Source organism: Nelumbo lutea, chromosome 2, assembly GCF_056320005.1.
Source record: "Nelumbo lutea isolate HS-2025 chromosome 2, American lotus-T2T, whole genome shotgun sequence".
NCBI classification, from domain to species: Eukaryota; Viridiplantae; Streptophyta; class Magnoliopsida; order Proteales; family Nelumbonaceae; genus Nelumbo; species Nelumbo lutea.
This window is the reverse complement of record NC_142685.1, coordinates 16,955,149-16,971,788: the sequence shown is the minus strand read 5'-3', so window position 1 is coordinate 16,971,788 and position 16,640 is coordinate 16,955,149. Positions and strand designations below refer to the sequence as shown.

Sequence of the window (16,640 nt, the reverse complement as noted above, 5' to 3'; positions counted from 1 at the left end):
CACTAAAAGATAAATTCCTTTCTCTTTTCTCCATCTCTAACTATAAAAATGAGCTTGTGTCCACCTTCCTATCTTCTTCTGTAGTGGGTTCTGAGCTTCAATGGGACTTGGGTTTTAGGAGGATCATCAACAATTTGGGTTTGGATAATGTCTTGGGCATTGCTTCAAATTCTACAAAGGGTTTTCTTGCTTGGATCTTTCAAAATTGGATTACCGACTTTGGACGCTATCCTCTTCTGGTACTTTTACCTATGTCTCTATTTTCAAAGCCTTAGCTCAACCCTCTAAGAGTCTTGGGCAACCCTTTCCCATTAAGGAAGTTTTGGGTAAACCAATTCCTCCAAGGATTGGGGCTTTCTACTGGGAATTCTTAGGAAGGTTCAACATTTGTGATCTGCATCAAAGAAAAGGCCTATTTGGTTCTTATCCCCTAATTGGTGCATTCTCTATAAAACTGATGATGGGTCTTTCTACCACTTACTAATCTCCCGCCCCATTGTTTTTTTATTTGGGATTGGTTTCTTTTTTGTTTGGTTGCAGGTGGACTCCTCCACCAAATGTGCAAAACCTTTTTGACTCTTTTGCTGGTAGTTGGACAAAGAAGAGGGGAAGAGTGTTGTGGAAATGCACAAGAGCTGCACTTTGTTGGACAGTATGGGAGGAAAGGAACCAAAGAATTTTTGCTGAAAAGGAGAAGAATAGAGGGGCAATTATTGAGGTAATCACTGCTAGGGTGGTTCATTGGGTGAAATCTATGGCTTTATTTGAAGATATTCCTACAACAGCATTGCTGAATAAATGGAAGGAAGTGGCACTCTCAGCCCCTAGTAAAATTGTGCCCTATCCTTTGTGGACTCCACCAGGTTCTCGTTTCACTAAGTTGAACTTTCCCTCCAAAGTAAAGCTGCTTTTTACTCTGTTTGCCTTTGGAAGATTAATAAAGAAAGGGAAGCTAATGTGGAAGTGTATCAGAGCTGCTAGCTTGTGGACTTTATGGGAGGAGAGAAATGCTAGAATTTTTCAAGAAAAAGAAAGAAGCCTTGTTGAAGTCAAGGAGTGTATAATGACAAGAACAACCTCTTGGCTGTAATCTTCAGACTTGTTGGTGGGTTACTCCTTTGATGACTTGAGGAGAAATTGGGCAGTAGTGGCATCCACAGCCTCAGGAATGCTAAAATTGAATTTTGACGGAAGCTGTCAAGGTAACCCAGGGCCTTCGGGCATAGGAGGGATTCTGAGAGATAAAGATAGCAACATCCTTTCTTTATTTTCAGGACCAGCAGGTGTCGGTGATTCTATAAGGGCTGAGATACTAGCAGCAGTACAAGGCATACAGCTGGCTAGTCAACTTGGAGTGGAAAACTTGATAGTTGAGGGGACTCCAAGGTAGTAGTGGGCTGGCTGACAAATCCAGAAACAGTTTGTTGGGGTTACAGGGATCTGTTAAAGGAAGTTAACTGGCTGATAAGAAAACTTCATAGTTGATTCTCTGGCTGAACAAGGGGTATCAAGGGGAGAACTGTTTTGGGCTACCTTATAACTGTAATTCAGGCTTGTGTGTATTTATTTGCATATGATTCAGTCCTAGGGGGAGGTAACACCTCGTGAATCATCTTAGGCAAACCGTACACTCTTTTTTTTTATTAATAAATTTGCATTCATTTATCAAGAAAAACATTGATGGCAGTGGTGAAGACCCATCCCTTCAGGTATTGGAGGAGTTTTCAGGAATGATGGAAAGTGAAGTTATTGCTCTATTTTTAGGCCTAATTGGGTTAGGGGACTCACTCCGATCTGAAATAATGGCTGTTTTGGAAGGTTGATCATTGAAGGAGATTCAAAATTAGTAAAAGGATGCCTACAAAAGGAGGATGATCGCATGTGGAGTTACATTAATGAAAGAAGAAATTTTAAGTGGATAACTCAGGGTATGGAAGTGAGATAGCTCAAATGTTTTGAGCTTTGTTGTAATTTTACTGTTCTTTTTGGAGAGAGTTAAGAGAACTACTTACCTCTCTCCGCTTCTGTACCTGTTTCTTCTTTCTCTTCCTTAATAAATTGGTTCCGTTATTGATCCAAAAAAAAAGGGTAAGAGGATTGTCATGAGGGAGTAAGGTGAGTGTTAAGAGAGGGGATGGAAGTATCTGATGATAGTTTCATAGGTACTGTGTGTTAAAGGAGTGTCTTATTTAGTTATTTGGGTTGTTTTTTATGTTTTTTTTGGGTTGAACAAGGTGGTTATTTTGGTTTATATTGGAGGTGGATTTCTTATCCTTTTGTTGTTTTTGTTTCTTCCTCCTGTCGGTCACCTTTCTTGTACTTTTTTTTGTATATTTCCCTTTCAATAAATTTTTATTTTATATAAAGAAAAGCTGGTTATGATTAATATCCATACTCAGCTAGAGAGGGAATGTGTTGAAATAGGTGTTAAGTATGAGTTACACCAGGGGCTTTTGGCCATTTTGTACAGTCAAAAATATAAGCACACGCCTGTCACTTTTTTTTCATCCAAATCATGGTGTTCCCTCTTTGATCTTCTTTTTCCTCTATTCAAACCTAATCAAATCAATCTACAAACACATGTTATTCCATAAAAATTGTTTACATTTATGGAAATTAATGTGGAAATGTGCTAGAGCAGCTATGTTATGGACTATTTGGGAGGAAAGAAATGCCAGAATATTTCAAGGAAAGCAAGTAAAAGAGTGTATCTTGACAAGGGCAACCCTTTGGCTGAAAACTACAACACTTTTTGAAAATTACTCCCATTATGATCTCAGGAGAAACTGGGCAGCAGTGGCTTCTACATCTTCTCAAAAGATTAGAATACAAGCTAGCTCACTACCCCCTCCGGAGGGCGCTGTGAAACTGAATTTTGATGGGAGTAGTCAAGGGAACCCAGGACCTTCAGGCATGGGAGGGGTTTGGAGAGATAAGAATAGTGACATTCTTTCCTTATACTCAGGACCAGTGGGAGTTGGAGACTCTACAAGGGCTGAGATACTAGCAGCACTACAAGGAATACAGCTTGCCAACCAACTTAGAGTGGAGAAGTTGGTAATTGAGGGAGATTCCAAGGTGGTTGTGGGTTGGTTGGCGAACCCAAATACTGTTAGTTGGGATTATAGGGATCTTCTAAGAAGAGTCAATTGGCTTACAAGAAACATGTCAGTTAATTTTCGGTGGGTTAGAAGATCAGCAAATGTTTTGGCTGATTCTCTTGCTAAATAAGGGGTCTCAAGGGTTTCTTTGTACTGGGAAACTTTGTAAATTGATTTCTGTTTAGCGTGAGTTTTGTGCTTTCATCTTTAAAGAAGAGGTCACATTTCGTGCCTCTTCTTAGGCTGTTGTATGCTCACTGTTTCACTATTAATATCAATTTCTTTCATTTATTAAAAAAAAATGTTTACATTTATTCAAGACATAAAAGAACCTCATGAGACAGAGACAGAGTAAATCAGAGCAAAAACACACTATGATTTCTCAATGAAAAGATAAATAAGATCAAATAAATAAACATAGATAACAATACAAAATAAGGACATTGGGAGATTATACCTGTTAAGAGAAACTGGGTGTGATCCTGGAAATTGTGAATTTCCTCTCACCTGAAGACAAATAAGAAGAAAATTATTTTACAAATAACCCAAAATCAAAATACATGAAACTACAGCACTAGGCAACTTACACACGAAAACAATAACAAGAAGAAAAGCATTTTCAGCATAGAGAGTGAATCTAAAAAGAATATTAGTTATCACAAATCCACAAAAAAAGCACAATGGTGTTTAGTCAGTCAAGTTGGGAAAACAGCTATGTTACAAATAAAGGTAAAGAAATTCAAACAATAACTATAAACTCTGAAACCATGTGCTACAATAGTTTGAACAAGTTAAATGGGGAAAAGAAAATTCCAAAGTGCCTACCCCTGGTATCAGTTTAAGCGAATGATAGCAAAATTGTCTCAACATATCTTGCTGGTCATTAGGTATTGCATCTCCCAAAATATCATCATTTGTCATCACTTCATTTTCCACATGGTCCTCCTACAATAAAAAAAATGAACTGGTAATATTAAGCATAGACATGGATATGCCAGATTTTAAATTGGTCAGGCTTAAACAACATATCTATCTATCTATATCTATATTGCTCAGGCTTAACTTCATCAAAATTTATGACTAGTTAAGAACTACAAATGAACTCTGCAAAAGAAGTAATAACAGCAATGATATCTACCATGTCTCAAGATTTCTTTCTCCCCCAGTTCTCCCCTTGTCTTTGAATTGGAATTTTGGGATTCATAGAGGTTTAAGGGATGAGGAATCTGGCTTGTGTCTTGGAGATCTTGCTTCTTTTGGACTGTTTGTTTGGACCTCTCTAAACCTGATAGAAGAATTTGGACTCTAACTCCTAACGGTTCCTTTACTTGTGCTTCTTATCTCAAGTCCCTATGTTCTGCCCCTCCTAGGAGTTCCCTGTCAAAGAAATCTAGTCAAGGCCCATTCCCCCTCTAGTAGCTGTTTTCTGCTGGGAAGCCTTTTATGGTAAGATCAATACTATGGATAACCTGCAAAAGAAGAGACCTTTTCTTTGTATATTCCCAAACTGTTATATTTTGTGTAAAACGCATAACGAGGATTACCATCACTTGTTGTTATCTTGTGCTTTTGCTGCTAATATTTGGAATTGGGACTTTATGTTGTTTGTGTGCAGGTGGATCTTGCCCTCTAAAGCAAACCTGCTTTTTTATCAGCCTACTTTTGGGCAGAAACTAAGAGAGGGAAACTAATGTGGAAGTGCATCAAAGCATCCATGTTGTGGACTATTTGGGAGGAAAGGAATTCCAGAATATTCCAGGAAAAGGAAAGAACTATCAATGAAGTTAAAAAGTGTACTTTGACAAGAACAATTCATTGCCTAAAAACTTCAGATATGTTCAGAGGTTGTTCTTTTGATGATCTTTGGAAAAGTTGGGAGAGGTGGCCTCTACAGCCCCCAAAAAGAATAGACTACAAATAGAGTGGAGACCTACTACAGAGGGTGTGGTAAAGCTGAGCTTTGATGGCAGCAGTCTAGGCAACCCAGGGCCTTCAGGTATAGGAGGGATCTTAAGAGATAAGGAAAGAAACATCCTATCTCTATTTTCAGGACCAGTGGGAGTTGGAGATTCAACAAGGGCTGAGACACTGGCTGCGGTGCAAGGCATACAGGTTGCAAAACAACTAGGTGTGGAAAATCTGATAGTTCAGGGAGATTCTAAGGTGGTAATGGGTTGGTTGTCAAGTCCAGAAACAGTTCTATGGGTTACAGAGATCTTCTTAAGAAAGTTAATTGGCTAACAAGGAATTTGTCAGTCACCTATCACTATCTGTGGGTCAGCAGATCAGCAAATGCCATGGCTGATTCTTTGGCAAAACAAATGGTCTCAACAGTTGACTTATTTTCTACTACTCTATGATTGTATTCTGTTAAGAATTTGTTTATGCTCTCACCTCTAAGGGGAGGTAACATCTTGTGCCTCTCTTAGGGTGAATGTACACATCCTTTCTTATTATTAAAAAAAAACCATCATTCATTTATCAAAAAAAATCATATCTACCATGTCTATGCACACAATATATGAAACAATAAGGTAGATCATGTGGAGGTGTGGGGGTGCATACGGGCTGCCTTAATGTGGTGTGGGGGATGCTATAAGTGCAGAGCTTCTAGCCGTTATCCAGTGTTTTAAAACGTGGAGGCGTGACACGAGGCATTTCACTACCTAGAGGCGTGAGGTGTAAGCCTCCCGAACACAAGGAGGTGTAAGCCTCCTTAAGAGGAGGGGGTTAGGAGGAAGGAGGAAAGGGAGGAGGATGAAGAGGAAGGGGGGATCTCATTTTTTCTTTATTTTTAATAAAAATATTTTATATTAAGAAGAATAAAGATGCATAACATTAGTCAAAAAGGGGGGTGGTGAGGTTTCGCCCCTAGCCGAAGGGGTAGGGGGCAAACCACTTTCTTTCCCCTTATCTTTTCTTCCCTTCCCTTCCCTTTTCTTTTATTCCCTTTTCTCTTTTTTTTTTTTGTCTTTCTGTTTCTTTCCCTTCCCTTTCTTTTCCTTTCCTTTCCTTTTTTTTTTTTCTTTGTTCTTTTTTTTTCTTTTTTTTTTCTTTTTATATAAGATGTGCATGAGGTGTATGCCTCTAGCACACCTCATGAAAAAAGCGCATGAGGCATACGCCTCAGAGGTGTCAGCGCCTCTGGCATAGGCCTCGGGACGTTTTGGGAGTGCCTCGCTTGGAGGCATGCCTCCAGGTGTATGCCTCCCACGCCTTTTAAAACACTGCTGTTATCTAAGGGGTTCAGATTGCAAAAGATCTGAATTTGGAGAGATTAGTCGTTGAAGGGGACTCCAAGTTGGTAGTGTGATGGTTAGAGAAACCAGAGACAAACAATTGGACTTATAGGGACTTAATAAAGAAGTTCAACTGGTTAACCAGAAATACAAATTTAATAGGTTAGAAGATCAGCCAAAGGGGTAGCAGACACACTAGCAAAGCAAGGGCAGTGATTTAAAAGGCACGCCTAGGCGCAGAGGCAAGGCGCATTTCCCAGGTGCACCACTTTCAAAAGGTGTGGACCTAGTGAGCCTAGCCTTGTTTGGGCTTGCCTCAAGGGGCATGGTACAAAGGCAGCTTGTAGAAATAGGAACGAATGATATAATATCACATTAACTATTTGAAATAATGCAATCGAGAAAGAAATAAGAAACTAAAAGCTTGACATGCTTGCATATGTTTTGTATGCTGTTTTTCATTTTATTTTTGCATTTTTCACTTTGAATATGTTTTATATGTCATGTTTATGTATTTGAATTTGAGCTAATAGCCTTTTTCAAAACATTTAGCTTAGAATTAAAGTTTGATTTTGTTAATTAATACTATTTTCAATATTTTCATTTAAGCATTATTTAATATTGGATATGGCTTTAAACAGAACAGATTGGCAAAATAGGATTCACGTAGCAGACACCATATAGTCGGGATAAGGCATGGACGATGATGATGGCAATGAATACTGTTTTTAATGTTTTCTTAATTTATTTTGAATTCTATACATTTGTTTTGCATTTTTTTATTTTTGTAAAATTTTTGCACCTTGCTTCAAATAGACGCACACCTCACCTTGCACCTAGGGCACAAAATGGCCTTTGCACTTTTTTTGTGCCTTGCACTTTTAAAACACTAAGCAGAGGTAATTAGGGGTCATTTGTACTGGGCAAAATTATAAAGTAATTTTTATGTTTGTACTAGCCAGATGAGGGTGCAACTCGCACCTCTCCTTGGGATGCTACATGCTAGATGAATGTTGTTTTGAGTTAATAATAAATTTCATTTACTTATCAAAAAAAACAATAAAATAGATTGTGCATTTTTCCCAGCAAAAATTGGCATGACAATAAGATACATGCAGAAGAAGCAGTGAGAGTAACTAGGAATGAAACTGTACTTATCAGAAAAATGCATACATGCAAAGAAGCAGCTAGACCACCATCATCATCATCATCTGGAACAGCTTCACCATTCAGGTCAAAATCAGGAGATCTCTTCCACTCTGGAGTTGATGGACAGGTAACTGATTCAGGCTTTTTTTCATGATAAAACTTGTATAGTGCATCAATATAATCAGGCTTGTAGATCCCAGGGGGACGTGCAGTAGCGAACATGTGAATAGCCTGCACAACAGATAATAGAAACATAAATGAAAAGAAGGTAGATAGACTGTTGTAAAAGCAAGGGAAAAATATAAAACTGAATGGTGCAGAATGCTGACCTCGGTCACAGAAATTGGTTGTGAACGCATAAGAAAGTGAATAATCATATAGCCTGTCCGATTATGCCCATGAGTACAATGGACAAGAACATATTTCTTCGAATGCTTCTGCCGTGTAAAGAACTGCATGACCTGAAAGAATCCTCAATTTTCCGAGTAATCAGATTTCCATCACTATTTCATGCACATAGCTGACTCTTAACTCCACGACAAAAGAATTGATCATCTTCTTTAAATGACAAAAAAAGATAACAAGATAATCATGGATAAAGTACAAAATTGATTTAGCCATTTATGTAAAATACTACAACTAATGTCTCTTCAACAAGTTATGAAGTGCAGTATACTGTATATATCAACTATATGGAGATTTGACAGTATATTGTGAAAAGTCTTCCAACACTGCTATGTGAATAAACACCATGAGTGGATTAGAGTACCACCTTAGAGTAGTTGCTATACCACAGAAAATGATCTCAGTCAAGGGACCTAAGATTCCCATGCTCGACCTTGTATTTGCTCAATGTCTCTTTTTTCCTTTTTTTTCTTGTTAAATAGGTAATAACAACATTTTTTTTTTTTGAAAAAAAGGTAAAGGAACATATTTACTAATGTTCCATTGCTAATGTTTCTCATTCATCTTAATAAAAGATATTTTTAAAGAACAATTGCAGTTATAAAACCTTTTTTATAGGGATTAAGAATTTAAGACCCTGGTATGGACTTGTTTAGGCCTGCCTTGAGGGGCTTGGTTGGGGGTCAGGGGCTCCGCCCCTAGCCCAGCCACTAGGCATAAAAAAAAAGAAACAGAAAAAAATCAAAAAAGGTACAAATTTTCAAAAGGCACACGCCTGGGCTGAAGCAAAAGGCACACCAGGCACGCACCTTTGAAGTGCTTCGAGGCTAGGCACTGTTCCCAACATGTGCACCTAGGCACGGGGCCCTTCAACTCATAACAAATCACTTCTTCTTACAAGTATCATAGATGGTGTTCTCTGCATATGACCAAACCATCTTAGTCTATTTTCCCTCACTCTATCACCTATTGGAGCTACTCCTAGGTTCCTTTGAATAAGTTCATGCCTGATACTATCCTTTCAAGTTTTCCCACTCATCTATCTCAACATTCATATTCATATTTCTGCCACACTCATTTTATGGACATTATTTTTTTGACTGCCCAACACTCAGATCAATATAGTATTGCTGGCTTTACAATTATTTAAGAAACTTTTCCTCTTAGACTACGTAATATTCTCCTATAACATAAGACTCTAGATGCACCCTTCCATTTTTCCCATCCTGCTCTAATTTTACGGGCAACATCCTAACTTAATTTCTCCGTTGTTATGGATTGTCAAGCCAAAGTAAAATAGGAGGTAATGTTGAGTTTCTGCTCTGATTATTATTAAATTTGCATTGCATATATTTCCTCTCCTATTATTATCAATTTTGCAATTTGCATTTAAACTGTCTTTAGTTTAACCAATTAATATTGTGGCATCAAAACAAAAACAAAAAACAGGCACCATGGAACCTATTATTTTCTTTATTTTCTCTCAAAACAAAAGGATGAAGCATTGAGCCTTGGTGAAGTCCATAAGAATGATTTAACTGCTAATGCCTCACTAAATCTACCCTATAGAAACCAAAATTAATTCCTGCCATATCCTTGAAAAACTTTTGAGTTAATGCCTAATCTGTAACCAAAGAATTCGTGTTCTTGTGTATATTCTCCTATTTCTTTCCTTCCATAAAACCCACAATGTTGCAAATAATGTGATCATCCAAAAAATAGATCCCTTTGCATCAAAAGAAACAGATGGCCAAATGAAGAGGTGAGAGCTAGTAGTTGATGAAGTTCGAAAGACAAAATAAATTGGTGCACATGGGGAAGTCATTGAAAGAGAAGTTGAAGTTTGCATAGCATTGGGGCCAAAGTTGTCAAGGCAACGCCTAGGCATTAAGGTTCTCTTGGATACTTTTATATTCTGAACTTTTTGAGATTATAATAATAAAATAGATATTATTAATCTAAATTATTCATTTTGAATTAAAATATTAGTTTCTTTTTATTATTTTTTTCTCATTTGTTAGGGTTCAATCAATATGTGTGCTGCCTTGAACTTGAACTGATAAGCATGGAAGAACTCAAAATTTTATCCAACCAATGCTTTCTTTTCTTCTTTTCCTACAATAAAAATAGAGGTTCAACCCCTCCATTTTATGAAACTTATTCTTTCTTCCATTTTGTCATGAATATGTTGATTCTCTATGTTTCAAATGAAGCTTATACATTTTTTATGAAGATTCTAGACAATAAATGGTAAAAGATGGGTGTTGCATGCTATATAACCTAAAGAATTGTTGTAGTGTTCATGATTTTTATTTCAAAAAAAAAAAAAAAGAAAAAGAAACCATCACTTAGGTAACAAAGACACAACTAATAGTGAAGGACGGGTTTTATTAAAAATAGAAAAAAGCCCGTCACCAAGCTTTGCCTCAATGCCTTGAAAACTATGCCTCTAGGGTCTACTTTAATAATCAAAAAATACAAAGATGGCTTAACATGTGGAGCAATAAGTTCTCATGGTCATAACACTTTCTTCTGACCCTCCAATAAAACATGCTATCAACCAAATCAAAAACCAAAGCGCCTAGAGTGCTTACCTAGGTGATTTTAGAATGATCACAACACTTACTTGCAATCCTCTAATAAAACACAAACATATTATTAACCAAAAGAAAAACCAAATTATCCAATGAGTGCATCCTACTATTGCTACCTCAAATGACACACTAACAACCTGCTAACATGTGAAAAACAATGTTTTAAAACGTGGAGGCGTGACGCGAGGCATTCCACTACCTAGAGGCGTGAGGCGTAGTTCGGAACACAAGAGGCGTAAGCCTCCTTAAGAGAAGGGGGGTTAGGAGGAGGAAGGGGAAGAGGATGAAGAGGAAGGGGGGATCTCATTTTTCTTTATTTTTAATAAAACTTTTATAGTAAGAAGAATAAAGATGCATAGGGGGGAGGGGGGCTCTTGTCGAAGCGGACCACTTTCTTTCCCCTTATCTTTTCTTCCCTTCCCTTTCCTTTTCTTTTCTTTCCTTTTTTTCTTCTCTTTCTTTTTCTTTCCCTCCCCTTTCTTTTCCTTTCCTTTTTTTTCTTTCTTTTTTTTCTGTCTTTTTATATAAGATGTGCATGAGGCGTACGCAATGATTTAAAAGGCGTGCCTAGGCACACAGGTGAGGCGCATTTTGGGGTATGCGCCTCGCTCAGGTCCTAGGCGCACGCCTGGTGCGCCTCATCCCAGGCGTGCGCCTTTTAAAATTTTTGCTAATGTTGTTCATTCATTCATTGCAATAAAATATCTTCTTAAAAGGCAATGAAAGTTATAAAATCATTATTTTTTATGTGAGAAATAAGAATTTCAGACCCTAACTAGACTTGTCTGGGCTTGCCTCGAGGGGCGTGGTACAAAGGCGACTCATAGAATCAAGAATGCAATATGTTTTACATCACATCAGCTACTTGAAGCAATGCAATCAAGGAGAAAAAGTGATTGTGGGTTTTACATGCTTGAAAATGCTTTATATGTTTGCTTTTATTTTTAAATTTTCATTTGAATACGCTTTACATGTTATGTTTATGTATTTTAATTTTAGATAATAGGTTTTCTAAAACATTTATTTTAAAATTTAAGTTTATATTTTTTATCAACATTATGTTTAATATTTTTTGGCATTTTATGAATTTTCTGGCTTTTTCTTTATTTTTTAGCTTTTTTTTGTAATTTCGCGCCTTCTTAAAAAGGTGTGCGCCTCGCCTTGCGATTTTAAAACACTGGGCGTACGCCTCTAGCATGCCTCATGAAAAAAGCGCATGAGGCGCACGTCTCATAAGTGTCAGCACCTCTGGCATACAACTTGGGGTGTTTTGGGAGTGCCTCGCCTGGAGGAGCGGTGTACGCCTTTTAAAACACTAGTGAAAAAGAAAAGAACTTGCCTCCAGGGTCTACTACCTTACTATGACAACATAGAAATATCAAGGTAGAGTAATATGATGACTGATTAATTCAAATGACCACAACACTTTCCTGCAACACTCCAATAAAACACAAGCATGCCATCAATCAAAATAAAAAACCAAATCACCTATGCTTGGGTGATTTAGTTTTGACGAGTTCACATGGTCACAAACTCACAACACTTTCCTGCAACCCTACAATAAAACATAGAAATGCTAACAATTAGATGAAAAATCATGCCTTTTTCCTACCCCAAATGATGGAAAAACAACCCACTAACATACAAAAAATAGAGACAACCTCTAAGGTCTACTACCTTACTAGGACAATCAAGAATTGCCAAGGAAGCCTGATATGTGCTGTGATGTTTTCACATGGTCATAATACTTTCTTGTGACCTTCCAATAAAACACTAACATGCTATCAATCAAAAGAAAAACCAAATCACTAAGTGCATGCCCGGGTGATTTGATTTTGATGAATTCAAGTGAACACAACAATCTCTTGTAACCCTCCAATAAGTTGCAAACATACTAATAATCAAATTTAAAACAAAATCACCTTGTGAGGGCATGGTTGGGTGACTTGATTTTGATTAGTTCATATAGTCACAACACTTTCTTGGGACCTTCCAATAAAACACAAGCATTCTATCAATCAAATGAAATACCGAATCACCCAATGAGCACATGCTTGTTGTTGCTACCCCAAGTGATACATGAACTAAGCACTATTGTATGAAAAATAGAGACTATTTCTAGAGTCCACTACATTACTAGGAATATCAATAAATACAAAGATCACTTAATACGTGGAGTGGATGAGATCACATAATCATAACATTTTCTAATGCCCTCCAAAAAAATGTGGACATGTTATAAATCAAAGGATAAACCAGATTACTCAATGAATGCAAGCCTGGGAGATTTTGTTTTGATGGGTGCACATAGCCATAACAATTTCTTGCAACCATCCAACAAAACAATAGCGCGCTGCTATCAATCAAATGAAAACCCAAATAATCTAGTGAATGCATGTTTACTATTGTTACACCAAATAATACAAGAACAATCCATTATCGTATGGAAAATCTAGAGACTACCTCAAGGATATACTACCTAACTACGACACACTAAAGTAGCTTAACATGTAAAGTGATGAGTTCACATCATTACAACATTAACTTGAGACTCATTAATCAAACATGAACATGCTACCAATCAAATGAAAAACCAAATCACCCACTAAGTGCATGCCTGCGATTGTCACCCCCAATGGTACAAGAAAAACCAACTACCAAATGAAAGAAGATACTACCTCTAATCATAGTTTTTAAGGCAACAACCACGCGATAAGGCGTTCATGGAGGTTCGCCTTACTTAATAGCTAGGATATTTTTTATTAACATTATGTTTAATATTTTTTGAATTTTTTGCATTTTTTTATTTTTTGACTTTTTTTAATTTTCTGACTTTTTTATTTTTTAGTTTTGCACCTTGCTTAAAAAGGTGCATGCCTCGCCTTGTGCCTTGTGCCTTGCGCCTCATGCGCAAATTGGCCCTTATGCTTTTTTTGCGCCTTGCGCTTTTAAAACACTAGCCAAGGTATCATAACATGTGTTGTAATGTGTTCACATGATCAAAATACTTTCTTGTGACCTTCCAGTAAACCACTAACATGCTATCAATCAAAAGAAAAACCAAATCATCCGGTAAGTGTGTGCCTGGTGATTTGATTTCAATGAGTTGGTATGGTCACAATACTTTCTTGTAACACTCCAATAAGCCATGAACATGTTAATAATCAAACTCAAAACCAAATCACCTTGTGAGTGTATGCCTAGGTGATTTGGTTTCAATTAGTCCACATGGTCACAACACTTTTTTGCATCCCTCCAACAAAAGGATTCAAAGTATCGGAAACACCAAGTGTATCGGAAAGACAATTTTAAGAGACGTATCAGGATACGCCTTGGATACGCATGTGTACCGGAGACAAAATTAAGATATGCATAAATATGCATCGAAACACTATAAACACTTCAATAAATCATAAAAATACATCAATAACACTAAATATAAGGCCTCAAGGAGGTGTACATACATTAAATTAATATATTGTAACAGTTATGTGAAAAAATACATTGTAATCAATTATAATTTCATAAAAAAACCCTATGCTTAACTATAATTTATAACATATAATTCTTAAGTTTTGAGGGATGGGAAAACAAAACTATCCTAACCAACAATAAAATATAAATTTGTAGAATTTCTAAGTGCAAATATAATTAATAATTATTTCTTATTAAATAATTATTTTTTTCAAAAATTATAAAAATCAAAAACAAATAAGCATTATATAATATATTCAAAAAAATAATTATTGAAGAAGAAATTTCAATTGCTTTATGGATATGATAGATCATCCATAGATCTATAATATAAGCAATTCTTGTAATAAGATCATAAAATATAATTAATTATTAATTATTTTTAACTCTAAAAATATAAAAAAAAAAATCAAAAAAAATATTGAAGAAGAAATTGCAATTGCTCTATGGATATGATAGATAATACATAGGCCTAAAACATAATAAGTCTTTCTAGGCAGATAAAAAAAAAATGTTTTAAATTTTTTTGTTATTTTATATTTTTTTCCAAATCTCTTCATAAAATTTCCATAAATCTACTCATAACGCATAAAAAAAAGTGATAATTTAATGTAAATCAGCATAGATTTAAATATTTTCAAGCATTCTAGGAAAAAATCATAAGATATTATGAAAATTTGAAAAAACTTACCTATTTTTGTAATATTTTTCAAAACTTGAAAAAAATCAAAAACATAAATGGTTCACGTGTTTTTTTGCGGGGTTTTTTTTTGCATATTTGGCACTTTATGAATGAGATTTGGAGTTTTAGAGTCATTTGGGGGGTGAAAGAAGCTTTCGTTCCCCTTTTATTTTCTTCGATGAATATGCTACCAATACGCTGATACACCCCTCGATACATCTCTGATACGGTGGAGAAAAGGCAATACCATTGATTTTCCACCATATCTTGTATCGGAATTTGAAAGAACGATGTGGTACGCCCTGGATCGGACGTATCACGTCGAAATTTGAAACCTTGAACAAAACAACATTCTATCAATCAAATAAAAGGTGAAATGACCCAATAAGTGCATGCTTGTGTTGCTACTCCAAGTGATGCATGAAGTACCCACCATTATATGATAAAGAAAAGACAACCTCTACGATCTACTACCTACTAGGAATATCAAGAAATACGAAGGTAGCCTAGCAGGAACAGCAATGAGTTCACATAATCATAACACTTTCTTGTGGCCTCTAAAAAAACCCAGACATGTTATAAGTCAAAGGATAAACCAAATCACAGGCATGCCTAGATTATTTGGTTTTTTTATAGGTAAAAGAAAATTTTCATTAAATAGACAATAATATACAGAAAGTGATACAACTGGGGAGTTTGTACCCCTTAGAGCATGTATAACAATTAAGTCCTATGCAACCATTCCCTGTCCAACCCTTACCCGTAATATCAGGTTAACACTTTTTCCTTAAAACAGCTGAGCCCAAAAAAACTATTCCCTTGCAACCCCTTGCCTTACTAGAGAGTCTGCCATCCCATAAGCCACCCTTGAAACCCACTTAAAGGATATTGCCATGCCTCTAAGGTGCCATTTAATTTTCTTTACCAAGTCTTGGTAGGTCCAAGCTGCCTTCTTGCCATTCTTTAGCCAGCTTACTACTACTTGGGAGTCTCCTATTAATAACCTTCTGAAATTTATTTTTTCTGCTAATTTGACCCCATACAGTACAGCAGACAGTTCAGCTTTGGTTGAGTCCCCTTGGGAAATAGGACCCAAGAATAGAGCTAAGACAGTTCCCTCTTTATCCCTGAAAACCCCTCCTATGCCTGAATGGCCTGGGTTACCAAAGCAACTCCCATCAAAATTGGGTTTTATGAAACTTTCCGGAGGTGGCTCCCAAACCTGAACTATTCTATTCTTCCTTGTAGAGGAATAGTCCACTTCCTTTCTATGTCATTAAAGGAAAATAGAGAGAAAACTTCCAGGGACTTAACGCAATGGGTTACCCTTAGTTGGATGTATTCTAAGATTGCATCCAGATTTCTCTCATCTTTAAAGAGCCTTGCATTTCTTTCTTCCCATATTGTCCAAACGACAGCAGCCCTAGTACATCTCCATAAAATTCTGCCCTTGGACTCCTAAAAAAATCATCTGCAAACAGACTAATTAAGCTTGTAAGTTGAGGCCACCTGCATCCAAAGAGGTCAGAAAACCACTCCCAGATAGAAGTAACAAATGGACAGGAGATTAGAATGTGATAACCAGTCTCACCATTTGCCTTACAGAGTGTGCACCAATTAGGGGATAAGCAAGCATTTTTCCTTCTTGTTTGAAGCATATCTAGGGTGTTGATTTTTCCAAGGAAAAGTTCCCAACAAAAGGCCTCTACTTGTTGAGGGAACTGGTTTGCACCAAATCTCACTTACTAGAAAGGAAAACGCCAAGGAGGATTGAACACTCAGAAAACGAAAGAAAGAGGCACAAGAGAAGGAACGTTTAAGGTCCGGAATCCAAATACTTTCGTCTGGGATAGAGGGAAACAATACAACTGAATCAAGGATGAGCAGCAATTTAGAAACTGACACACATTTAATCTCTCTCAGACCCCTTCTAAAACCCAAATTCCAAGGCACTACCTCCTCAACTGAATAGAAAGAAGAAATTGGCTCGTCCTTA

At 36.7% G+C, this 16,640-nt stretch overlaps 1 protein-coding gene across 11 annotated transcripts in view; it reads right to left on the bottom strand.

Moving 5' to 3' along the window:
• LOC148868872 (mRNA capping enzyme family protein) overlaps positions 1-16,640 on the bottom strand; it is an 81,536-nt gene that overhangs the window by 14,514 nt on the left and 50,382 nt on the right. For all 11 annotated transcript variants that reach the window (XM_088971328.1, XM_088971320.1, XM_088971322.1 and 8 more), the window contains 4 exons: positions 7,819-7,950; positions 7,514-7,720; positions 3,927-4,046; positions 3,559-3,608 (listed from right to left, as the gene is read on the bottom strand). In XM_088971328.1, coding sequence (XP_088827454.1) covers positions 3,559-3,608; positions 3,927-4,046; positions 7,514-7,720; positions 7,819-7,950 — 509 coding nt within the window. The remainder of the gene's footprint in view (positions 1-3,558; positions 3,609-3,926; positions 4,047-7,513; positions 7,721-7,818; positions 7,951-16,640) is intronic.